This window comes from Dipodomys merriami, unplaced genomic scaffold, assembly GCF_024711535.1.
Source record: "Dipodomys merriami isolate MVZ:Mamm:240054 unplaced genomic scaffold, mDipMer1.0.p SCAF_1416, whole genome shotgun sequence".
Taxonomy (NCBI): domain Eukaryota; kingdom Metazoa; phylum Chordata; class Mammalia; order Rodentia; family Heteromyidae; genus Dipodomys; species Dipodomys merriami.
The window spans coordinates 78,569-105,460 of NW_027202734.1; the positions used below are offsets into that span (position 1 = coordinate 78,569).

General features: G+C 38.4%; 1 protein-coding gene across 1 annotated transcript; it reads right to left on the bottom strand.

The window, feature by feature from the left end:
• Nucleotides 1-2,069: 2,069 nt before the first annotated feature.
• Nucleotides 2,070-26,134, bottom strand: LOC138826335 (vomeronasal type-2 receptor 116-like). The gene is given in 9 exon segments (XM_070021411.1): nucleotides 2,070-2,992; nucleotides 3,920-4,043; nucleotides 16,428-16,646; nucleotides 17,567-18,210; nucleotides 18,213-18,372; nucleotides 19,526-19,814; nucleotides 24,097-24,260; nucleotides 24,988-25,095; nucleotides 26,090-26,134. Coding segments are annotated over 9 exon segments (2,676 nt in total).
• Between the last annotated feature and the right edge of the window lie 758 nt (nucleotides 26,135-26,892).

Below are 26,892 nucleotides of genomic sequence, written 5' to 3' on the forward strand. Positions count from 1 at the left end.
GGGTCGTGGAGGAAGTGGGAAGCAGGGCGAAGGCTTGTGTCACTCTGCCTTCCCGGTTTCCTTCACCTGGGTTTGTGGGTCGTGGAGGCCTCTCCTCCGTGTCATTTGGCCATGGTGGGATGGGCAGCTCCAAGTCCACACCAATGTCCACTAACACAGTTAACGGCAGGAAAAGAGCTACCAAGAGAACACTGGGAATGGCCAAGAAGAGTAGAAATTGAAGAATACGGTCGGACAAGTCCTTGCCAATACAGAGTTCAAGGTAGGGCAAGAGGAAGTAGCAGGAGCAGAATAAGGAGACGGAGAAGAGGAAGCTGACCACAGGAACCTCGAGCCCACCTGTGTGCCCTGGGTCGCAGCTTCTGCCTGACTAGATGGCGATGGCTAGCACGCACTCATGGATTGGCAGGGTCAAGGCATTGCAGATGGCCTGGTAGATGTTTGGGACACAGCCTCAACTCATTCCTTAGATCTTCTCCAGCACTAAACCCACGAGCGTGTTCTTTGAGTGTCGCAAGGTTCTGTCTTGTACTTTTTGGCTGATATTTTGTAGTGGTGAAGTTCAGGAAGGTACAGCCGGAAGCCGGCCACATCTCCGTACCTGCACCTTTCCCGTAGTGGCATGGTGTTATGGCAACTCACCCCGTAATTTAAGGGTAACATAAATCATCAGTCCTTCTTTTTGTCCACAGTAATCTGACAGCACACTGTTGGCTATCTTAATTGCTTCACTTTTAAGATCATTCCTGTAGTTGTCACTCTCTCCAACTCCAAATTTGACTGCTTAAATTTTGCTAAATCTCATCTTTCTCAGATGAGTAATTGTTCTTAAGAAGGTTTTGCTCACTGATTCTGTCTCTAGCTTTTACAGGTATGGCTTATGCTGGGGAAAACCAAGCTGGTTATTCACAAACACACACACACACACACACACACACACACACACACACACACACACACACACACACACACACGTATGCAAAATAACCAGCTGTTGGGCAGATGCTTGACCTGAATGCTTCAGTTGCACACTTAGGTCCCTGAAGACGACGTCTCACTCTTGCACAGTCTGTTGAGCTCTGTCCTTGACTCACTCCCAGACCATCGCTGCTTCCCCTCTTTTCCTCCAAGCACCGGTGGCTGTGTGCTCTCTCGTGCCTGTCCCTGTCCACACGGCCTGGGTCTCTCCACATGTGCTTTTTCCCCTGGGAAGTGGTGACGGCGTTTAGGGTGTCGCACACCACCATGGGGAGATGCTGTGACATCCCTGTGGTGGAGGTCCCGGCTGTGCCTGGCTCCATTGGACGTGGTATGGCAGTCATGCTGGGGCAAGTCGGTATTAAATACATGTGGAAAATGTGACCTTCAAGGCACATGAAGAAAAATAAAAGTAACAGAGAGAGGGAAAGAAAACCAAAACAAAACATATTGAAGAATATTGGCAAAAAACACACGTAGGAATGTAAATACACAATTATCAAACAAAGTAAGCTCTACAAAGTATATAAAAGCCTGGAACTTCATCATGAGGACAATATTAAAGGATTTCATTGAGGATTAAGCAGCATACTGATGTGTAGGCAAGAAGCTAATGTTCTTTAAAATTTAGAAAATACTATAATTCTAGCTACTCTAGGAGCTAAGATGTGATTATCACAGTATGAAGCCAAACTGGGCAAGAAAGTTCATGAAAATGTTATCTCGTTAACCACCAAAGAGCCAACAGTGGAGCTGTGAATTAAGTGGAAATGCCACAGTTTTGAGTAAAAAAACACAAACAACAAACTCAGAGAGAGTACCCAGAATTTAAGTTCAAGCCCCAGTACTGGCACTAAATAGGAAATTTTAGGCAAATGGTTAAGAAAGCAATATTAGAAAACAAGTCAACAGAGAAAATATAGTAGTTGACATGATGGGATAATAAAACATATAGAGAATAAATTTCAAATTTACTTGGCTCTGGCTAGAAAAATGAGTAAGAGTCATTTATTCATCGAAGTTATTACAACAATATAAACTAATATCTGATGGGAAAAGGAATATATTTGACCTAACATTTAAGTTTCACCTTAAGAGGGTGTATTTCTCCCGGGATGACTTCTGTCCCGGAAGCCAAGCAGAAAATTTCTATCTGGTCTTAACAAGATAATGTAGCACTTGGGGGCAAAGATACACCCCAGTAGTCCTGCACTAGACACCAAGATGGAGAAGATCTCTACAGCCACCATGACCTCCCCCTTGGCACTGTGGTAGACAGGCAGAAAAGTGAGCCAGACAATGCAGAACAACAGCATGCTGAAGGTCAGGAACTTGGCCTCATTGAACGTATTAGGCAGATTCCTGGCCAGGAAAGCCAAAGTGAAGCTGACCAGAGCCAGGAAGCCCAGGTATCCCAGGACACAGTAGAAAGCAGTGAGGGAGCCCTTGTTACACAGGATGATGAGGTGGTCATGTTCAGAGTGTGCATCTGTGTCAATGAAGGGAGGAGAGGTTCCCAGCCAGATTCCACAGAGAGTCACCTGGATCAGGGTGCAGATGGGGATGATGAAGTTAGGAGCTCCTGATAGCATAAGCCACCTCATCCTTCTCCCTGGAGAAGTGACTTTGAAGGCCAGAACCACAGTTACAGTTTTGGCCAAGACAGCAGAAACAGCTACAGTGAACACAACTCCAAATGTGGTCTGTTGTAGAATGCAGGTGCTGGTGTTGGGACGGCCAATGAAGAGCAAGGAACAGAGGAAGCAGAAGATGAGGGAGATAAGTAGGATGTAGCTGAGAGCTTGATTATTAGCCTTGACAATGGGAGTGTTCTTGTGTTTCACAAAGACCCCAAGAACAACTGTTGTGAGTGTAGATAAAGAAAGAGCCATGCAGGCCAAGGCCATCCCTAAGGGTTCTTCATAAGTCAAGAATCTTGCAGCTCTTGGGAGGCACTGGTTTCTCTCTGTATTGGCATACTGATGATCTGGACACTTCATACACTGCTCCATATCTAGTGAAGAATTCAAATAAACATTTATCCATTTCCAATACTTAAAAGGAAATTAGAAAGTCCCTGTCTAGAGATAATACTGACACGTGAATTCTTAGTAGCATAAAGTAAATATTACCAAGTATTACCAGACATGATCACTATTATTTTTATGTCTTCGTCATGTTCCCACACTCATTCCCATATTCTCATACTTTAGTCTGATTGAAATTCTTTTGCTTGTAATGACCATCACAAATATTGTTACTTGCCATTTCTAATATCCTATGAATAATTTTCTCTGCCTCTTCATGCTGCCATAATTCTCAGACATGTGTGCACAAGTCAAACCCCTTATTCAAAATTGTGGGTAGTAAAACTTTGCAACTTCCTCTATATTCTCTATACAATATAAATTGGACAACTGTGACCCTTCCTTGAAATTGTTATATTTGTCTCTTCTACTCACCTATAGAGGATGGAGAAATCACTCTTTGAAACTATAAAGTCATACTATGCACAACACTTTTGCCTGCATCTTACACCAAACCAAACCCAGAGTATTTTCTCCATTGCAAGAACAGTTCTAAGATCTAGGAAATAAAGATATACACGATCTGTGTTTTCTTTGTAGTCTGAAGGTAATTTTGAAGAAGATGGGGTCCTCGTGCTTAAAAAGATTTGCACTTACTATGATAGAAGTTAAGCTTACATTTCTGAGTATTTGAATAAACATATATACAATAGACCAGAAAAAATTAATCTTATGCATAAATCAGAGTCCATGATGTTTTTTTCAAGAAGAATCAACCAGTGTCACAATTAGATGATTAAGTGAAGGAAGGAAGAATTTGATTCTGTAATCATAATATACAACTTTTGCATTGGCTTGCATGGATTGGGGATACCAGCAAAGAAAATGAATTTCTCACTATGGCATGAACTTACCTGACCCATTAGCAATCTCATTCTCTGAGCACGGTGTGCAATCAAAGCAACAGGCTGCCTTTTCTTCCTGAGGGGATTTCCTGAATCCAGGACCACAACTCTCACTGCAGGCAGATTGAGTAGGCTGAGGACAAGCAGATATTTGTCAGTATTTGTTTAGACTTTACATAATGCTCCAACAATCCATAGTATTAAAATACTGAATTATTAGAACTGAATCTAGAGGGGGGACTAAGATGGCAACTGAGCAGTAGGGAAACACCACAGCTCTCCCCCCCAAAAAAGAGAGTTCAAGTTCCATCGCTTAATCTCCCCAAGTGACCGGCAACAACAAAAAGACAAACACCCTGAGAAAAACAGAACGAGGAAAAAAAACAAAATAAGAGAGAAAAAGAAGAATTTCAGACAAAAGAAAAGCGAAGACCCCTCCCCCAATCTTTACTGGCGACACTGCTGCACGTGAAGCCGCTGCCAGCCCAGCCCAGTGGGGGCTGCCAGAGTCCTAGAGACACAGGGGTTTGTCTGCAGGTCACCCACACAGAAGCCACCTAAGGTACCGATGTTGGACCTGCTGATCGCTATGAACAGAGAAACCTCTGAGCCAGGAGCTTGCACAAAAATCCCACCCCCACCCCTCACTGTATATCTGAGCAGAGAGGTTCCATCCCACCAAAGCCACTATGCACGACACCGGGAACCCCAGAGCTACAGAGGACACCCTCAGAACAGCAGAGCAAAACTGCAAGGAACCAGTGCTGATCCAGAGAGCATAAGCAGAGACAAACCCCAGTGCTCAGTGCATGGAGGACCCTCCCCTACCTTTGGGCAGATGCTGGAGGCCCACCCTACGGTGCAGACCAGAACAGCATCAACTGAGACAGAGACAGAAGTGAAACATGCAGAGCGACCACCGCCCATCCCAGCCCACAACCACCTCAACTGAACTCTGATTGCAACAACAACCAATGACCTACATCACACAGAAACAGCTACTAGCTCCAGGGTGAGTACCCTACAGGGGACAGTGTATACCTCAAGGGAGACCACAGCTGGTGGGAATCCCCAGACCCTGACCCAGCCTCCCTATCCCAACATCTGGACCACAGGACCCACTAAAAATGGGAACTTTTCGAGAGCTCCATCAGCCCATGGAGCACACACAGCTGGCCAGGCTAGAGCAAGAGTGCCCCTGGAAGGGACCTTAAATGCCCAAGCCAGGAACACCGCCATTGTGTCAAGACAACCAACAGTGGAAGAAATTTGAACTGTGTATTCCAGGCTGCATAACCTAGGCAGGATACACAACAGCACAGGTCCAACCGGCATGCCCCAGGCTAGGGGGCATGGGAATCCAGTGCCTGAGCAACACAACAAATTCCTCCCAACTGAAGTCAGAAGCTGAGCATATGCCTCAGCAGAGGGGAGAAAAAAAGGGAACTGCACCCCTTGGGCAGCACGCCTGTGACAGCAAAAGACCCGAGGGGTCAGGACAAGAGAAGCCCAATCCATACCAGAACCTGACCCATATATTCTAGGCTGGGAATTGGACAACACAGGCCATAAGCATCTGATAATAGTCAGATAGGCTGGTAAGGTGGCTCAGCAGTAGAGTGCTGGTCTTGGGTGCATGAGGCCGTGGATCTGAATACTCAGCAACACATAAGCAGAAAGGGACCGAAATGGTGCTGTGGCTCAAATGGTAGGGTGCCAGCCTTGACCTGTAGAACTGAGGGACAGCAGCACCCAGGCCCAGAGTTCAAACCCACAACCGGCCAAAAAAAAATTATCAGGAGCCCATAGCAGACTCCAACATCTGGAAGAGTGCATCCAGCACATCCGATCTCGCCAAGAGCATCTGTAGGAGAAAACAGGAGCAGTCTAGGCCATTCAACCTTCTAAAGGCAGGAACTGCCAGTGATCTACAGCAGAGAGCCAAGAACCCCTATGTGGTTCAGACCAACAACTGGAGGTTGGCTCCCAACAGAACCGAAATCAGTTACAGACTCTCTACCAGCACAGAAACAGCAACCAAGCAATGACAAACACCTATTGAACAAAACAAAATTTCAGATTAGTCTCCAATAATCCCTGAATCCCCTGCAAAATCACAGAGAAAAATTACAAGGTTTATCAATACCCAGGATAGCAAGCTATCAGCAAAAGCAAGCAGCCAAGCAGAAGAGAGCTCCAGTGGGAGCAAACAGGAATGGAAGACAAAAGCCACATCCAAGAGATGCTGTAGGCAATGACTCAAGGAATAAAGCAAGAAATAGACCAGAAATTGAAAGAGCACAGAGTCGAAATATCGAAAGAGATGCAGGATATCAAACAGGAGATGCAAGCAAAAATAGAGGCAGACCACACCTCACTACGAGGTGAGATTAGCGCCAAAATAGAGGCAGTACACTCCTCATTGAAAGGTGAGATTAGGACTTTGAGAACCAATATTAAATCCATAAATGAGTCCATTTCCTCCATGCAAACCACAATGGAAGACACAGATAACAGAGAGAACGAAATGAAATGTAGATTGTCAGATACAGAAGACAGAATATACCAACTGGACCAAAAAATTACAGATATGGAAAAATCACATAAATTATGCCGAAGGGAAGTTAAAGAGTAAGCAGATAGTGCCAAGAAATTTAACCTTCGTATAACTGGAGTGGACGAAGGTGAGGAATATCAAAGCAAGGGAATGCAACACCTATTCAACAAGATAATCAGTGAAAATTTCCCCATCTCCAAAAAGAACATCTTACCTACATTACAGAAGCATATAGAAAACCTAACAAGCAACATCCTAGGAGAAACACCTCTAGACACATTATAGTAAAAATGATAGGTCTGAATAATAAGGAAACAATCTTGCATGCAGCAAAAATGAAGAAGGAGTTCTACTACAACGGGAAAAAATTAGAATCACTGCAGATCTCCACACAAACACTGAATGCAAGAAAGGCCTGGGAAAGTACCATACGAGCCCTGAGAGCAAACAACTGCCAACCCAGACTGATATACCCGGCAAAGATAGCATTCACATTCGATGGAGAACTGAAAAATTTTAATAGCAAAGAAAAACTAAATGAATGCATAAACATTAAGCCAGCATTACAAAGAATACTAAGAGGGGGAACACAACCTGAAGATAGCAACAGGGAACAGGGATCTGTACCCAGACAGGCAGTAATAGACGTCTAACTGAGCAAACACAGTAGGAAAGGAAAGAAGAAAAACAAGGAATGACAGGGACCACAATGCATCTCTCTATACTGTCTTTTAATATTATCAGGCTTAATTCTCCAATCAAAAGAAAAAGAACTGCAGACTGGATCAGAAAACATGACCCATCCATCTGTTGCCTTCAGGAGACCCACTTCTCAGCCAAACATACAAACAAACTCAGAGTGAAGGGTTGAAAAGGATCTACCAATCAAATGCCCCCAGTAAGAAGGCAGGTGTAGCAATAAAGAAGGTGTAGCAATCCTGATATCTGACAAAATGAACTTTTCATTGAATTCAATGCACAAAGACAAGGACGGACACAACATAATAATACAGGGAACAATCCAAGAGGAGAATATTACTATCATCAACTTACATTCCGCAAACATTGGTGCACCCAAATATGTTAGGCAAATACTCTCAAACTTACAGAATAAAATAGATCCCAATCTGATAATACTAGGAGACTTTAATGCCCCACTCTCACCAAAGGTTAGGTCTACCAACCAGAGGATTGGCAAAGAAGCTACCGAGTTAAGTGAGGCCATACTTCATGTGGAACTAACTGACATCTACCGAGTATTTCACACTGAATCAACAGAGTACACATTCTTCTCAGCAACTCATGGAATTTTCTCCAATATAGACCATATCAAAGTTCATTCAAGGAACTTAAGGAAATACAAGGGGATCAACATAATCCCCTGTATCCTATCTGACCACAGTGGAATCAAACTAGTTCTCAATAACAAAGCATACCGCAGAAATTACTCAAATACATGAAAATTGAACAGTACACTTCTAAGCAATGCCTGGGTAATGGAAGCGATCAAAGATGAAATTTAAATATTCCTACAACTCAATGACAATGAAAAACACATCACAAAGAAACTTGTGGACACAGCAAAAACAGTCCTGAGGGGCAAATTTATTGCCCTCAGTGCCCACATCAAGAAAATGGAGACAGACTAAGTAAATAATCTCATGTTGCAATTAAAACAGCTAGAAAAAAAAAGAAAAAAATGGAACCTAGAGTTACTAGATGGAGCCAGATAACCAAACTAAGAGTGGAGATCAATGAAATAGAGAATTGGAGAATCATAGCCAAAATTAACCAAAGAAAAAGCTGTTTCTTTGAAAAAATAAACAACATTGATGGACCACTGGCAAGATTAATTTAAAAAAAGAAGAGAGGAAACCCATATTAACAGGATTAGGGATGCCATAGGAAAAATCACAACACATACCCAAGATATCCAAACAATTTTAACTGACTACTTTCAAAAGTTATACTCTCTAAAGAAAGAAAACCTGGCAGAAATGGGTGCATTTTTAGAGTAACACAAGTTGCCCAAACTGAGCAAAGAAGTAAATCAATTAAATAAGCCAATATCCTACAACAAGATACAGGAAGCAATCAGAAGTCTTCCAACAGAGAAAAGCCCAGGACCAGATGGATTGACAAGAGAATTCTTAAAGACACTTAAAGAAGACCCTTAAGATCCTTAAAGAAGGAATAATACCCATACTCCTCAAGCTCTTCAGAGAAATAGAGAGAGCTATCCCAAACTCATTCTATGATACCAATATCACACTCATCCCAAAATCAGACAAAGACCCAACTAAAAAAGAGAATTACAGTCCAATTTCCTTGATGAGCAGATGCACAGATCCTTAACAATATTCTAGCTAATAGAATCCAGAAAAACATTAAAAATCATAGACTACAACCAGGTAGGTTTCATCCCAGTGATTCAGGGATGGTTAACATATGTAAGTCAATAAATGTAATCCAACACATCAACAGAGCCAACGTCAAGAATCACATGATTATCTACACAGATGCAGAAATCGCCTTTGATAAAATTCAACATTCATTCAAGCTAAAAGCTCTGGAGAAAATAGGAATAGAAGGAACTTTTCTTAAAACAATAAAAGCCATTTACTACAGACTAATAGCCAATATTAAACTTAATGGGGAAATGTTACAACCAATTCTCCTAAAATCAGGCAAAAAGGCAAGGATGCCTTGTCTCTACTCCTCTTCAATATAGTCCTGGAACCCTTAGCCAGGCAATAAGGTGAGAAAAAGACACTAAAGGGATCCATATAGGAAAAGAAGAAGTTAAACTATCCCTTTTTGCAGATGACATGATACTATACATTCACGATCACAAAAACTCCATCCCCAAACTCTTAGAAATCATAAATCACTTTGGCAAAGTAGCAGGATACAAAATCAACCCACAAATATCAGTTGTCTTCCTGTACACTGACAATGTACAAGCAGAGTGGAAATAAAGGAAGCAAACCCATTCACAATAACCTCCCCCAAAATGAAATATTTAGGAACTAACCTAGCCACAGATGTAAAAGAACTATTTAATGAAAACTATAAACAGTTAAAGAAAGAAATTACAGAAGACACTAGGAAATGGAAAGACCTCCCATGCTCTTGGATAGGCAGACTTAATATAGTGAAAATGGCAATACTGCCAAAATTAATATACAAATTCAATGCAATTCCTATTAAAATCCCAATGACATACATCTCTAAAATATAGAAAATAGTCCAAAAATCAATGTGGAACAACAAAAGACCTAGAATAGCCAAAACAATTCTAGGTAATAAAGATAACATGGAAGAGATATCCATGCCAAACTTCAAGCTCTATTATAGAACCATAAAAACAAAGACAGCATGGTACCGGCATGAAAACAGACCCGAAGACCAATGGAATAGAATAGAAAATCCAAAAATAAAACCACAGGCCTCCAGTCAGCTGATACTTGACAAAGAGGCCAAAGACATACAATGGAAGAAACACAGTCTCTTCAACCACTGATGCTGGGAAAACTGGGTGGCCACATGGAGAAGACTAAAAGTGGACCCCAGGCTATAATCATGCACTAATATCAGCTCAAGATGGAATAAAGACCTTAACATTAAACCAGCATCTCTGAAACTATTGCAGGACAGAGTAGGAGAGAAACTTGAACTTATAGGCACAGGAAGGAAATTCCTGAACAGAGTCCCAGGGTCACAACAAATTGGAAAGTGTCTCGACAAATGGGACTACCTTAATATAAAAAGCTTCTGCACAGCTAAAGCTATAACAACCAAGCCAGAAAAGCAACCATCTAATTGGGAAAAAAATATTTACCAGCAATATATCAGGGACGGGGTTTATATCCAGTACATACAGGGAACTCAAGAAACTAATCCCTTCCAAACCAATTACTAAATGGGAAAGGGAACTAAAGAGAGACTTCTCAGATGAAGAGATAAAAATGGCAAAGAAACACATGAGGAAATGTTCACCATCGCTGGATGTGAAGAAAATGCAAATAAAGACAACACTGAGATGCCACCTTACCCCAGTCAGAATGTCCCACATCATCAAGGCAGCCAACGACAAATGCTGGAGGGGATGTGGAGAAAGAGGAACCCTATTACACTGCTGGTGGGAATGTACACTTATACAACCACTTTGGAAAGCAGTCTGGAGGGTCTTTAGAAAGCTGAATATTGACATCCCTTATGACTGAGTCATACCACTTCTAGGCATCTATCCTGAACAACAGGAACCACTATACAAGGACACATGCACCTCCACGTTTATTGCAGCACTGTTCATAATAGCCAGGATATTGCAGAAGATCGAATTGCAGAAGATCGAATCTCAGGAATTGAAGACAGTCTAGATATTATAGAGAAAGAACATACAACCATCCAAGACAAGTCCAAGAAATATGATAGTTCTGTCCAACCCTTGGAAGACATCTTCAGAAGGCCTAATCTAAGGATAATGGGTGTAGAGGAGCAGCTAGAAACAGAAGTTAATGGCCTAGGAAATTTATTGAACAGAATCCTAGCAGAGAACTTCCCAAACATGCAAAAAGATAGGCCTATTCAGATACAAGAAACTTTTAGAACCCCAAATAGACCAGACCAGAATAGGACATACCACTGCCACATTATAATCCACACACGACCAAATCAAACCAAGGAAAAGATCCTTAAAGCTGTCAAGGAGAAAAGATTAACCACCTATAAAGGGAAACCAATTAGAATCACCTCAGATTTCTCAGCAGGGACAATCAAAGCAAGAAGAGCCTGGAATGATGTATGCCATGCCCAAAAAAACAAACAACTATCAACCAAGAATTCTGTAACCAGCTAAACTCTCCTTCATAACTGAAGGCCAAATAAAAATCTTCCATAGCAAATAAAAATGAAACAATACATCTCCACCAAACCAGCCCTACAAAAGATTGTTAAAGATGCCCCACACATAGAAAACCAACAAGACCACAATAAAGTCCAAGAAACTGCATCCAAACTGAGATTCCAAGAACCATAGGAAGAACACAGTTTTTGCAGCCCCCAAGAAGGTTGATAACATGGCAAGAATCCCAAATATCTCTCAGTCTTATATCTTAATGTTAACGGACTTAACTCTCCAATTAAGCGACACAGACTGTCTAGTTGGATTAAAAAACAAGACCCTTCTATCTGCTGCCTGCAGGAGTCACATCTTGCCCGTAAAAAAAAAACACATTTTCAATGTTAAAGGCTGGAACAAAATCTAACAAGCAAACGGCCCCCATAAAACAGGCGGGAGTTGCAATCCTAATATCAGATAAAATAGACTTCAAATTAAAATTTGTGAGAAGAGATAAAGACGGTGGCTACATACTAATTAAGGGATATCTCCTTCAGGAGGATATTACAATTCTAAATATCTATTCGCCAAACAATGGAACACCCAAATTTATCCAAGAAACACTACTTTCCCTCAAATCCCATATAGATCCAAAGACATTAATTGTTGGAGATTTTAACACACCAATCTCCACACTAGATAGTTCAACTTGGCAAAAAGTCAACAGAGAAACTCCAGATCTAAACAGCTGCATAGATCAACAAGATTTAACAGACAATTACCAAACATTTCACCCAGCAGCATCAAAATACACATTTTTCTCAGCAGCACTATTTTCTAAAATAGAACACATTTTAGGCCACAAAGCAAACTTGTCTAAATTCAGAAACATTGAAGTTATACCTTGCATTCTATCTGACCAAAAGGGAATAAAATTAGAGCTCAACACCAAATGCCACCAAAGAAAATCCGGTATCACATGGAGGCTGAACAACACACTGTTGAATCACGAGTGGGTCATGGAAGGTATTAGAAAGGAAATTCTAATGTTCATGCTATTCAACAAAAATGAACACACAAATTACCAGCTCCTCTGGGACACAGCAAAAGCAGCACTCAGAGGCAAGTTTATAGCTCTGAGCTCCTACATCAACAAATTGGAGAGATCTACAACCCACAATTTAATGACACATCTAAACCTCCTTGAAAAAGTGTAGCAAGATAAACCCCAATCCAGTACACAGAAAGATATAATTAAAAGTAAATCAGAATTAAATGAATCAGAATCCAAAAAATTATAGAAACAATCAACAAAACAAAGAGTTGGTTCTTCGACAAACTTAACAAAATTGACAGACCCTTAGCAAGTCTTTTCAGAAAAAGATGAGAACACACCCAAATTAATAAACTCAGAGATGAGAATGGAAACATCACCACAGAAACAACAAAGATTCAGAACACTAAAAGGGAATAGTTCTCAAAACTTTATGCTAATAAGTTTGAGAACTTAACAGAAATGGACCTTTTCCTAGCAAATATTGTCAAGCCAAAACTAAACCAAGATGAGTTTAACCATCTTAACAGGCCCATATCAAGCATTGAAATAGAAACAGCAATAAGAGACCTGCCAGCTAAGAAAACTCCAGGACCAGATGGTGTTACAGCGGAATTTTACATGGCCTTCAAAGCAGAGTTCACAACAATACTCCTCCAACTCTTCAATGAAATTGAAAGAGAGAGTTCAGTACGTAACACATTCTATGAAGCCATCATAAGCCTCATCCCAAAACCAGGTAAGGACTCATCAAAGGAAGAGAACTATAGACCCATTTCTTTGATGAAAATTGATGTAAAACTTCTCAACAAATTTTGGCCAATCACCTTCAACAATTCTTCCAAAAAATTATACACCACAATCAAACAGGATTCATTTCAGGGATGCAAAGCTGGTTCAATATATGCAAATCAATTAATATTATTCATCACATCAACAGGGGCAAGAAAAAGAACCGCATGGTTATCTCAACAGATGCAGAAAAAGCATTCGACAAGATCCAACACCCCTTTATGATGAAGGTTTTGGAAAAATTAGGAATCCAAGGAACATTCCTCAATATAATAAAGGCTGTATATGACAAATCTACAGCCAGCATTATACTTAATGGTGAAAAACTAAAGCCATTTCCTCTTAACTCAGGAACAAGACAAGGATGTCCACTCTCTCCACTTCTCTTCAATCTAGTATTAAATTGCCTAGGTTCAGCAATAAGACAAGATGCAGACATAATGTTGATCCATATAGGGAAAGAAGAAATAAAACACTCCCTCTTTGCATATGACCTGATCTTGTATTAAAAGAAGCCCAGAGATTCCACTCCCAAATTACTCAAGCTGCTTCAAAACTTTGTCAAATTAGCAGGGTTTAAAAATTAACCCACCAAAATCAATGGCTTTTCTGTATGCCAACAATGAGAAAAGTGGGGCTGAAATTAGGAAAGCAACCCCATTTGTAATAGCCCCACAAAAATAAAATATCTAGTAATTAACTTAACCGAAGAAGTGAAGGACCTCTATGATGAAAACTTTGAAATCTTCAAAAAGGAAATCAAAAGAGAACTTATAAAATGGCAAAACCTCCCATGCTCCTGGATTGGAAAGATTAACATCATGAAAATGGCAATAGTTCCCAAGGGTAACTACAAATTCAAAGCGATACCTATCAAAATTCCAACCTCATTCTTCAAGGAAATAGAAGAGGAAATCCAAAAATTCATATGGAACAATAAAAACCCTGAATAGCAAAAACGCTCTTCCATGGAAAGAACACTGCTGGAGGAATATCAATACCAAATTTCAAAGTCTACTATAAAGCCATAGTAATCAAAACAGCTTGGTACTGGCACAAGAACAGACCTCAGGACCAATGGAATAGAATTGAAAACCCAGAAATGAACCTACAGACCTATAGCCATCTAATATTTGATAAGTGAGCTGGAAAAACAGAATGGAAGAAAGACAGCTTCTTCAGTAAATGGTGCTGGCAAAATTGGTTCACTACTTGTAAAAACTAAAGCTAGATCCTTATATATGACCCTGCACCAGAATCAACTCCAAATGGATCAAAGACCACGAAGTCAAAGCAGACACTCTGAAAACATCACAGGATGGAATAGGAGAAACCCTACGTCTCCTAGGCCCAAACTGAAATTTTCTGAATAGAGACGCGGAAACACAACCAATCAAAGAAAGGTTGGACAAATGGGATTGCATAAAGTTGCAGAGCTTATGCATGGCAAAGGACATAGCTAGCAAGATTAATAGAAAGACCATGGATTGGGAGAAGATCTTTACTAACCATACAACAGACAAGGGTCTCATATCTATAATATACTTAGAAATCAAAAAATTAAAACCCCAACAACAAATCCTCAAAGAAACAACTGCCCAATTAATAAGTGGGTAATGACTTAAAGAGAAACTTCTCTGAAGAAGAAAGAAGGATGGCCAATAGACACATGAAGAAATGCTCAACGTCCCTAGCCATAAAAGAAATGCAAATCAAAACAACATGGAGATACCACCTCACTCCAGTTAGAATGGCAAAAATCAAGAACTCTAACTACAACTGATGCTGGTGGAGATGTGGACAGAAGGGAACCTTACTTCATTGTTGGTGGGAATGTAATCTTGTTCAACCACTTTGGAAAGCAGTATGGATGTTCCTCAGAAGACCTCACATAGAGCTCCCCTATAACCCAGCAATCCCACTTTTGGGCATTTACCCAAATGTTTACAAACAAGGCCACACTAAATCTACCAGCACAACTATGTTTATTGCAGCATTATTTACCATAGCTAAGATCTGGAACCAACCCAGATGCCCCTCAGTAGATGAATGGATCAAGAAAATGTGGTATATATACACAATGGAATTCTATGCCTCCATCAGAAAGAATGACATTGCCCCATTTGTTAGGAAATTGAAAAACTTGGAAAAAATTATATTAAGTGAAGTAAGCCAGGCCCAAAGAAACATAGGTCCCATGGTTTCCCTTATTGCAATATCTTGTATATGTATGAGTCAAGTGGAAAAGATCAGATAATGTGATGTTAGGAAAATGAACCCTTAGATATGTACTTTAATGTTTTTTTTTCTTTCATGCATTTCTAACGCATTTATAAGAGTATCTCTTCGTTGCTTTGTATGTCCCTTTCCCACAGTATAACCCCTGCTTTCACTATAGTTGATGTCAGTGTAACTTGTGGAGGACATGGGTAAAAACAAGTCGTTTAAGGATACAGGTGGACCTGTTGCAACAATGAGATGTACAAGTTGTCATGTCGAAAACGAGCTTTACAATGTTGGTGCGGGAGGGGGGAGGGGGGACGGATTGGGTGGCTGAGTGGGGGAGGCTGGGAAGGGATGTGAAGTGTAAACAAAGGAGGAGGCTGCAATGCTTGATAATAAATGTACACATTATCCTGCCCATGTAATTGTTACCACTCTGTACACTATGTTCACAAAAAAATAAAATAAAATAAAAAATAAAAAATGAAAAAAGAAATATGTATCTTATGACACTATTCTAAATCACCATGTAGAGACTGTGAATGTCTATTTTTTTTGTCCTAGTCCCAGGGTTTGATATAAGTACATGTTCATTTTCCTTGGGCTTTTTTCTCCTGAAGGTAAGCACTCTACCACTTGACCTGAGGTTCCATCTGAGGTTTTTGATGGTCAATTGAGAAAAGAGTCTCAAAGACTTTTCTGCCCAGTTGGACTTTCAACAGATATGTAATCTTAGTCCTCAGGATATTTTTCTCCTGAGTAGATAGGATTACAGGCATGAGTCACTAGTGTCCAGCCCTGCTTTTATGGTGGTTAAATGAAAATAAGCCTCTCAGAGAAGATCCTGCTTGGACTGCCTTCAAACCACAATATTTTTATCTCAGTCTCCTAATTAGCTAGTATTACAGGAATAGGTTGCTGGCATCCAACCAGATATACATTTTAAGGCTGAAATTTTCTTATATGTTATCCAACCAGATATACATTTTAAGGCTGAAATTTTCTTACTTATATGTCCTTAAAATCATTGCAATTAAACCCAACCCACCTCTATTGTTCCTATGGCCCAGTGTACCATATCTTCAGATAAAGACAGTTGATGAGCATATGGAGAAAACTTTCCTACTTTCACCTCAAGTTCAAGACCTTCTGGGAAATTCCATATGTTTACAATGTCATAGTCTGCTTCCAATTTCCTTTTCTCATCCAAAGTCACTTGATCTCCAGCAGTATTGTGAAACTGGATGTTCTTCAGAAAAGAGTGCAGCTAAAAGACATACATCATCTTATGGTGAAGTACATCCTGAGTTACGAAAGAAAACCTGAAGAAAAAAAGTTCCTGATTGCCTTTAAATTTTGATGTAGAATGAAAGAATAGTAGAACCACCTAATGAAGCATTCCAGAAGAGAATCTATGGAGGAATAAAAATAATTTTGCCAAATCTTGGTCACTCAGCAAAGGGGTAGATGCAATCTTTTCAAAAGAAACCAAGTCTAGAGAGTCACAAATAAGATGACTCTCAGTAGTCTAGCCAGTGTTTCCCACAACCACTAATTTTATGCATGTTGCTAATCTGAACTTGGTAAAATTTTAATATTTAAAGTAGAATAAAACTAGGTCCCTTATCCAAAATGTGGATAATTCTATTCAGCAGGTCATTCTTTTGCTATTACATAAGAAACTCATAGGGAAACTCAAGGTGCATTTATAGTTTTCAAAACATCTGCTATAAGGGAGGGGTCAAAGCAACAGCAATATATACAAGACAATATTTTGGAAATGATCTGTACAATTTTAGGGGGAGAGGGAGGGAAAGTAAGAGAAAAACGAATGAAGGGGTAACAAGTTTGACAAGAAATGTACTTACTATCTTACTTGTGTAACTGTAACCGCTCTGTATATCATCTTGACAATAAAAAATACGGAAAACTATCTCCTATGAATATGTTGAGGCTATTTGTAATTAAAAGAATTTATGAAACATGGAACTCACTTGATCCATGTTATGGCCTGCTTTTCCTGAAGAGCACTAAAATACGTCCAGAGTACTTCACAGACATTTAAACAAACATTATTTGTTGGTTTTTGGAAAACATACCAAAAATGCTTAAATTTTATATGGCATGAAAACTATCTAGGAAGTGACATTGCCTATGGGGTATGTGATCTAACACAGAAGGCCTTACCTGTGCAGGGGAAGTCACTGCCCCTTCCCTCTTTCCCACTGTTTGTGCTTCTGTTTGATGAAGAAGCAGCTCATGGAGAGCCTGGGCCACAGCATACACAGCATTGTATATATGGTAACTGTCTCCAGACATAGTCGTGTCAAAAATGTGTCCAGGCAACAAATCCAAGGAGGCTTCATGAGGACAGTTCTCCCACGTTACACAGTCTGACTCTGAATCTGAACAATTAAAAGACAGAAACCATAGCCTTGCTAGGAAAAAGTCTTCTGGATATTTGAAAGGGTTAACTGCCTTTACAAAATCTGTGAATCCCAAAATATCTGGATGATGGTGTGAAAAAATGAGAGGTACATGTAATGAACCTAATACAAAATATTTCCTCCTCATGGTGAACTCTAGCTGTGAGTTCATGATACAAACTTTTCCTTTTACTAAAAATTGCTCAATACATCTTACCATATCTAGTAAGGCTTCATTATCACCATGTATGATGAGGACGTTTGCTGAAGATTTATTAATCTGTTTATAAAGTGCCATGACTTTAAAAACATATGCCAAACCAGAGGTTGGGATTGCTAGCTCAAAGTCTACACAAATTCTATTCTTGTCCATCTCTTCTTTTAATTCAGGAAGAATCCACAAGAATTCTCATCTTGTGAGGTCAATAGTCCAACCCAGTTCCAGCTGAAATGAAGGAGTAAGGAGATCAGGGCAATGGCTATCGATGTGTCCTTTGAGGCCATCTGATACAGAGCAGGAAAGTTTTTATGGTCACTCAGAGCATGATCAAAAGGCCCAAATGTAAGCTAAACGGAATGAAAATTGAATGTTTCATGAATGAGAAGATTTCTATCCATTATGATCTCACTTATGATATGTATTAAATAACCATTTGAAGTAGGTGGAAGGTAGATTTTTCTTAGTTTAAAAAATTGTTTTTAATAGTTGTACATTTCAATTTGTTCCTACAAAGCTCCTTGATCTTTGTCACTATTTCCATCAACTCATTCAATTTATAGCAACTCTACCCATTCCTTGACTTTCCTAGGTCCATTTTCACACACACACATCTGAATATGTATATATATCTAAATATCTATATATAGACATATACATACATATATGTGATACGTTGTATTTTCCCAACATCTACTCCATATTTCTCTGCCCCTTTGCACATCCCTCTAACAACTCTCCCCAGACAAGTTATGCTTCAATGTTCTAGTGCTAGTTTTTTATATCTCTTTGTTGATCAGAAATGTTATACCATGGGATTCCACCTCTATGTGTACCATAGTTTACAGATTAATCAAATCTATTTGTAAATGGATATGTGTGTGTCCTATATTTATTTTATATTACATGTTCATATTTTAGATTTAACTTTCACATATGAGAGAACACATGTCCCTTTCCCTTTGTGAGTCTGAGTTATATCATTCAACATAATATCTTACGTGCATGTGCACACATGTGTGTGTGTGTGAGTGAGAGAGAGAGTGTGTGTGTGTGTACTATTGTAGGAGCATGAACTCAAGGCCTCGTGCACTTCCTTGGCTTTCTCCCTCAAAGCTACCTCTCTATCACTCAAACCACACATTACTTCCTGCTTTTTGTTGGTTAATTAGAGATTTCTCCTTAGTAGCTTGGTTTACAGTTAGCCATCAGGACACAGCTCAACATATTGCTATACTTTAAAGTCATTTTTCCATTTCCTGATTTTTTAAGAAAATTATTGACAATGCTTAAAAGTCCAAACAATCTCTTTGTGGCTCTAACTTTTCCAGTCCCTTTACTAAAAATGGTAGTGTGGATCTCTATTACTTTGAATACTTACTCTTGATATCACAAAATTTGATAGCCTCATAAATCCAGTATCTTCCTATAATTATCTTCTAACAGATGAAATGGCACCAAATTAGATACTTTTTTATATCCCTTCACTCCTCCCACTCTCACCTGGGGAAACCTGTACAGGTTCAGCAATATACCAATCTGGGAAGATAATAATCCTGATGGTCCTGTCAGTACTGCTATAGACTTGCTCACTCTCACACAGGAGTAGTTTGGAAGGTTGTCCTTCCCAAAGAGGCTCGTGAAGGGATTTTTAAATGTTTTCCAAGTTTCCATATGAGCATTACAGATATTAAATCCTAGCGTCAAGTTATGTAAAATATGAGGATTTTCATTGATCTCTTCAATAGCAAAAGCCAAGGCCAAAACAAACTGGTAGGTGTTGAAGATAAACCTGCATAATGAGCATAGAAATTTAAAACATCAATTTGATGGACTAAGTACTTGCTTCTCTGCCAATGAATATGTTAAAGCATTATCCCAACTATGATGGAATGCAAATATAGTCTTTTATGCTTCTCTATGGGATTAAGGACATGAAGGGAATTTGTCATGCATAAGATTAAGAAACTTAAGAGAGAGCTTGCTTATTCCCCATAATCACATGCACCACAGCAAACACTAATGTTGCCCATTAAACATGGAATAGTCTTTCATGAGACACCAAATATTCTCTTGCTTTTTATCTTCGAGTAACTAGCTCCACTGTGTGAAAAATCTTGTGTTTTCGGTCACCCAGTTTATCTTATGTGGTTATAAGGCAGGCTGGGCTAAGTAATACATCTTCAATAGTTATTTAAGGAAGATTCTATATTAAGTTTCTCTAACTAACAGACCTGAAATATTGAACAGCTCTTCCTGCAATATCAGCCAGAAGACAGCTCAAATACCAGGTGAAGGAATTTTATTCTTATTTATGTAATAAAACAAAGGGGATGAATCTAACTACAAGCACATCATAATGGAGAAAGAAATCTCCAACATGAAGAGTAATGAAAGAATTGTAAGCTTTACATTGAAATCCAAAGATTCAAGGCCATCATTGTAAAATGCAGTAATCTCTATTGCCTTCCCAACATTGTTAGGTTGAGATTCTAGAAAGACTACAGAGGAATAAAGAGAATCAACACTTTGCTCTCTCTCTCTCTGTTATGTCTGTGCAATGGTGTGAGTATGTGTACACACACATTCTAAAGAAATAATATTGAATCAATACATATTGTTTAAAAAGGAAATAATGGAGGCTAGGAAGAAATAAAAATGTGAGGCTTAACTTGTTTAACTCATGGTATACACATACTTGAAATTTCAATTTGGAAGCCTATCATGTTAATGATGTCTTCTAAACAGAAACAAATAGTAAGCTTGAATAAAGTCTAATTGAACATATGCATATATAGGAGGAACCTGAAAGAAGAATGAAGACGTGTGGAAAATGATTGGTCAAAAGCTGACAACACTATTTTGAAAAAGCAAATATTAGTGTATTGAGGATTTAGTAAATGGTTGAGAATGACAAAAGTTAAAATGCTTGTTCTAAGAAGCAATGGCAGAATTTAACTTTCCTAATGTAGACAATGATAGAAATATGAGATAGCTAGAGATGAAAGCTTAATCAAATATTTGACCACAACACACACTCGTGTACAGAAGCTATAAATGGAACTCATAACACATAGGTATTCCTCTGTTTTCCTAATGGCTGACTCCACATTAGAATCCATAGAATCCTGGAGAGCACGGCAGACAATCTTTAAAATATTAGGGACAAAAATGGATAAATTGGGTACTAAGATTACTGTTGCCAGCAAAGACATCCATTAGAAGTGAAGGATAAAAGGGTAAAGATATTCCCAGACAAGTACAATTAAAAGAATATACTCCCACACACCTGTTCCACAAAAAAACAACAAAAGTATTCTATTTGTCATCCAAATTTAATGCACATGTAATATGACCACTTTGTGAGAAAATCAGAATGGGTAGACAGCTGTTTGAAGAAGTTTTTAAATGGGAAATGTTAAATGTTTATGGAACTACTGTATACAAAAATAAATAGTTATTTTTACATAGTTAACAGAAAAGCATTTTGTGCAAAAGATTGAACCATAGATGAGTAATAAAAATATTCAAGAATGTGTAAAACCTACTAGTCAAAGTGGCTATAAAACTAGTTGAAAATACTCTAACATTGTAAATGTGCTAGCAAAATCACACACACAATTTTTATGCAGAGGGAAAATTGTTAATATAATTACATCTTGTAATTACTGTAGAATCTAAAATTGGATATCCAATATTACAAATGATAAGAGGAATATAATGCAGTTGCAGTTCCTATTTGTCTTTAACATTTCATCTTAATATATTAAATGAAAGATTTAATTTAAAATTAAATTAAAAGATTTCATTATGACATTTCTGAACATTCATTTATGGACTTTGATCATAGCCCTCTATTGCTTGTATGTTTATTTTCTCTTTTTATTTCATCCTCCTCATCCCAGAGAGTTGTTATTCCAAAATAGCTTCTTATCATCTATTTTCAGCCCAGTAATTACCAGAAAATATATAACAGCAAATGAAAGCACATAATCCAGTAATCAAAAGACACTACTATTGAACTTCCTTCATAACCACTGAAGGAGAGAAAAAGTCGAAGAAGCTCCAATTAACATGGAGAACAAATTACATAATAGCAATAAGGAACTGTGACCTGTCAACAATGACTGCAAAGGTAAATGCATGAAATTCTACCAGTAAGAGCTAAAATGGATGAATGAATAAAAACCCAAGGCCAAAGGAAACGTTGATGCCAAGAAACTCACTTCACCATCAGTGGCCCTCAGTGAGAATAAGAAAGGTCAGAAAATACAATTGAAATACAAAAGAAATTAGGAGTGTGTATAACATATCCAATAGACTTTAATCAAAGCAATGAAGTGACATTTTGTAATGTAATGATGAAGATATCAAGTTTACAAGATGAAATAGCAATTCAAAATGTGTATTTACATACTATACAATCACTAAACTATGTTAAGCAGACTTTGATAGTCCTCAATATAATAATAGCTGAAGATTTTATGGATGGATCATTCTGACAAAATCAACAGGGAGGCAGCAGATCTAAATTTCAAACTTGATCAGAAGATCCTCACATACACCAGCTGAACACCTCATTCAACTTCTGAGTAAAACTTCTCTCCAAGCAAACAATCATGGGATGGGACACAAAGCCATCCAGATTTTTAAAATGTTGAAAGTATATTGAGCATATATACAAACACATATAGTAAGGATAGAAATTAAAAAGGAAAATAAGCATATAATATGAAAATTACATGAATTATCCATTAACCAAAATTAAGTAGTAAAATAATAATTAAGATTATTCAATTTAATTAAATGATTAATGGATGATAAAGTGAATTGTTTTCAAGGCAAATTTCAAGAAATAAATATAATGAAAACCATAAATAAATGAAAATAAATGAAAATAAAATGAAATAAATAAAATGAAAACCATATTGGTATAGAAAAAGGGGAATAAAAGGAAAACATAACCTTTCCTATAAGTCAAGAGAACAGATAATTAGCTGAAGCACCTGCACTGCATCTGAAAGAACTAGAAACAAATTGATTTTTTTATTGTACTGTTTTCTGTTCTTCTTTTTCCTCTTTTTCCATTTTTCCTTTCGCTTTTTCTTTGGTATAATCCCCTCTTGTCCTGTTTGTTATTCCTCTACCCTCTGTTTTGCATATAAGCTTATCTAATTTGTGGAAGAGAATGAAAAACAGAAAGGGTGGGACAAAAGGTGAAACAATTAAGCAATGATACACATTAGACAATATGGCATAAACTATACCCCTTGTCAGGGAGAGTAGTCGGGATAGGAGAAACTGAAGGAGAATGAGGGAGGGAGTGACACTGTTCAAAAAGAAATATACTCACTAGCTTAATTATTTAACCCCTTTGTATATATTCTTTACAATGTAATTTTTTAAAATTGAAAATAAAATAATGAAGATAAAAGAAAATTAAAAAAAACTATGGCTATAGAAAATTTAGGAAATGGTAAAAACTTCCACAAGTTAGTAAAAGGAATGAAATAATCAAGTAGAAAGAGTGAGACAAAAGGTATGCCAATTTAACAGTAATACTTACTAGACACTGCTTTGGAAATGAATTTTACATCTTGGAGCAGAAGAGGAGTCAGGCGATCAAGAAGTGGGAGGAAACATGTGGAGGCGTAACATTGTTCAACAAGAAATGTATTCTTTACCTGACTTACATAGCTATAACCTCTCTATAATCATCTTTATATTAAAATTAAATTCAAAAAGAAAAGGAAATAGAGTATGAAAACACAGAAGCAATAATCAATCAAGCAAAGAGGACGTTCTACAAATCAAAAGGTAGATAAAACTGAAGTAAATATCACGAAGAGCTTACCATCATAGAAAGAAGAATATACTTGGATGGAAACTAGATTTCTCTCTTACTTGTAGGCAGAAAACCGCTCAAAAGTAGATGCGAGATAAAATAATGAAACTGAGGTGTTTCTCTAGCAAAAGGATGGGAAGACACAGAGCATTTATGTGTGCACTTGGAGTTACCATTGCCCATCCTGAGAACAAATTTGTAAATGGAAATACAATGATGAGTTACTTACGGCTTGTTCTGTCCATCTCCAGAATCATCACTTTGACTGCGATCTGTTCCCAAAGTGTAGAGAGGGAAAAACCCAGCAATCATTACATCTCCATCCATGTGTGCTCGTTGCTTCATAGTAGAAAAGCAGCCAGTGCCAGCACAGGACCTGATAAGGAGGGGAAGCTGGAGAAGAACAATTGTGAACATCAAAAGGCTCATTTTTGACGCACCTGCCTAGGTGAAATTCTGGCTGTCAGGTATATATATTCATAAATCTTTTTATTGGTGTCTATGTGTCTTTTTATTGACAGAGAGGTACACTGTAGCGCATCTTTCATTAAAGCCTCTGTGAATCCTCAGGAATAATGGGTAAAACTTCCCTGGGGCTCTGCATCTGTGGCCCTGAATGCAGAGAAAAACATGAATTGAAAACATGTTTGCAGATTCTCCTTCTTCATCCTAAGTAATGTGATTTCCTCCAGGACAGCAGATAGTGATGCCCCAGGGATGAAGTTGTCTTTGATGTATTTGCTCTAATATCTGTGTCAAGGAACTATTTGCATCAAAGTTATTTGGGATGACGCAACCGGATTGCATCAGAATATGCCATTTCAGGTGCATGGTGAAATGGCCAAAAAAATTATGCCAGTGAGATGTCAATGAAAGATATTATTGCATCATACCAAGATGGTAAATTCACACACCTATTATCCAAAACAGCTACAGAACATTGCTGGTTGATTCAAGCAGGTTACAATCCAGATTCAATATACAGAGGTCTCTACAAATGCATCCATTTACCATTGCCTAAGGAAGCAACAATGTTCCTGATCTATTGATTGTTTACTTTGTTGTGCTAAAAGTTTTTAGTTTGATATAATCCCAGTTGGTATTTCTTGTTCTTGTTTACTGAGCTATTTGGAGTTTTAATCAGGAAGTTACTACCTAAACGAAATTTTCCATTTTTGTCCATATTGTAGTGCTTTATCTCAAGTTTTAGCTCATAAACATCAGGGTGCTGAAAAACAATGATCATTCACAATATAGGGCATCCTTGGTACTTGGACACGGTGTCCAGGGAAGATGGCTGCAAGTGTGTCCCTAAAGAACCTCTGTGAAAAGAAGCATTTAATCAGCACATGGGCTGGCCTTGTGTGTACACATGTGGGGTCTATACACCCAGGGGCATGGCTGCCTGGTGCTCTCTCTCTCTCTCTCTCTCTCTCTCTCTCTCTCTCTCTCTCTCTCTCTCTCTCTCTCTCTCTCTCTCTCTGCAGACAGCAATTGCTTCCAGGACTCTGAGTAAAGTCCCACAAAAGACAAATGCATCAAAAAAGGACACAATGGAATTATATGCTTCCATAAGACAGAATAATACTGTGCCACTCAGAAGGAAATGGAAAAATGTGGAAAAAATTATATTAAGTAAAGTAAGCCATACCCACAGAGACATAGGTTGCATGGTTTCCCTCCTTTTTTCTAACTAGAATATTCATATAAGTTAAAAGTAAACACGCTGGATGATAAAAGCCAAAAATACACTGGATGGAAAAAGACAAAAAAATACACAAAAACACATGATAAATTATACTGGACTCCAATAATTCACACTGTGAGACCCAAGGAGGATATTCTAAAGAGGGTCATGAATCCCAATAAGTGATTGCATATGAGCATATAAAATGATATTTATAGATATGAACTCAAAGACTTGGAAATGAAGGTTTCGATATTTTGTTTATGTTTTCTTTGTCTTGTTTTTATTTTCTGTACATTTTGTCTTGTATGTAAGTTTAACCCTTTTGGGGAGTGTAAAGGGGGAGCATAGAAATTGTAGGACAAAATGCAGCAGAGATAATCACTAGACACTATTTTGAAAATGAACTACAACTCGTGAGCAAGATTGGGATGATAAAAATGGAGGAAGAAAGGGTAGGGTTGATGCTGTTCAAAAAGAAATGTATTCATTAATTGACTTACTTAACAGTAAGCCATCTGTATATCACTTTTACCGTAACAGTAAAAGAATAATCTTCTAAGATGAAGTATGTATCCATTAAGTGTTTGTAAGAATTAAGGGGATATTGAATTGAATTATAATTGCAGATGTTCCACATACAATAATGGCAAAAATAGGGCATTTCTGCTCAAAATGAATAGTACAACAAAGATTTTACCTGCTATTTGAGTGAAAGATAGAGTATCTCTATGCCGCTAGAATTATTGTATGTATAGTTTGTCTTCCCTAATGCCATTAGGATATCACAGTACAACACATTGTCACTTTAACCTGGACAGGGTTAAGTCTATTACAAGGTGTTGTAGAACTTGACTTCACAGCCCACCCTTTCTGTACACCTACCATAAGTTAGCTAACACCCAGCATATACTGAACTATCTGTTCAAAAGGTGAGTGCCAATTCTAATACCATGGGACTCTTTACCTGCAGGAAGAACATAAGGAATAGGCTTGTGAAGTATGTGCTCAGAGAAGCATCCCTTTTGGCTGATGTCAGAACCACTTGTCCATAAACAGTGGTGGTGCTAGCTTAGGCTGGTCCTTTGAAGTGTGCTGTCCACAGCTGTGGAAACTTTTCTGTGCCTCTCTTTCCTTATAAGTATAACATTCTCTGCATATAGTTTCAGTTATCTGAGGCAAGAAACAAAGAAGACATTTTTATGAAGAAGACACCAGATTCTATCTGGAAGAAATTTCCTATCCTAGATATATACAGAGCAAAGATAGCAGAGATCAGACTGAGAAGACTCTAGTCACACAGACATATCTGGGGTTGGTTGTCCATATGTATGGAGC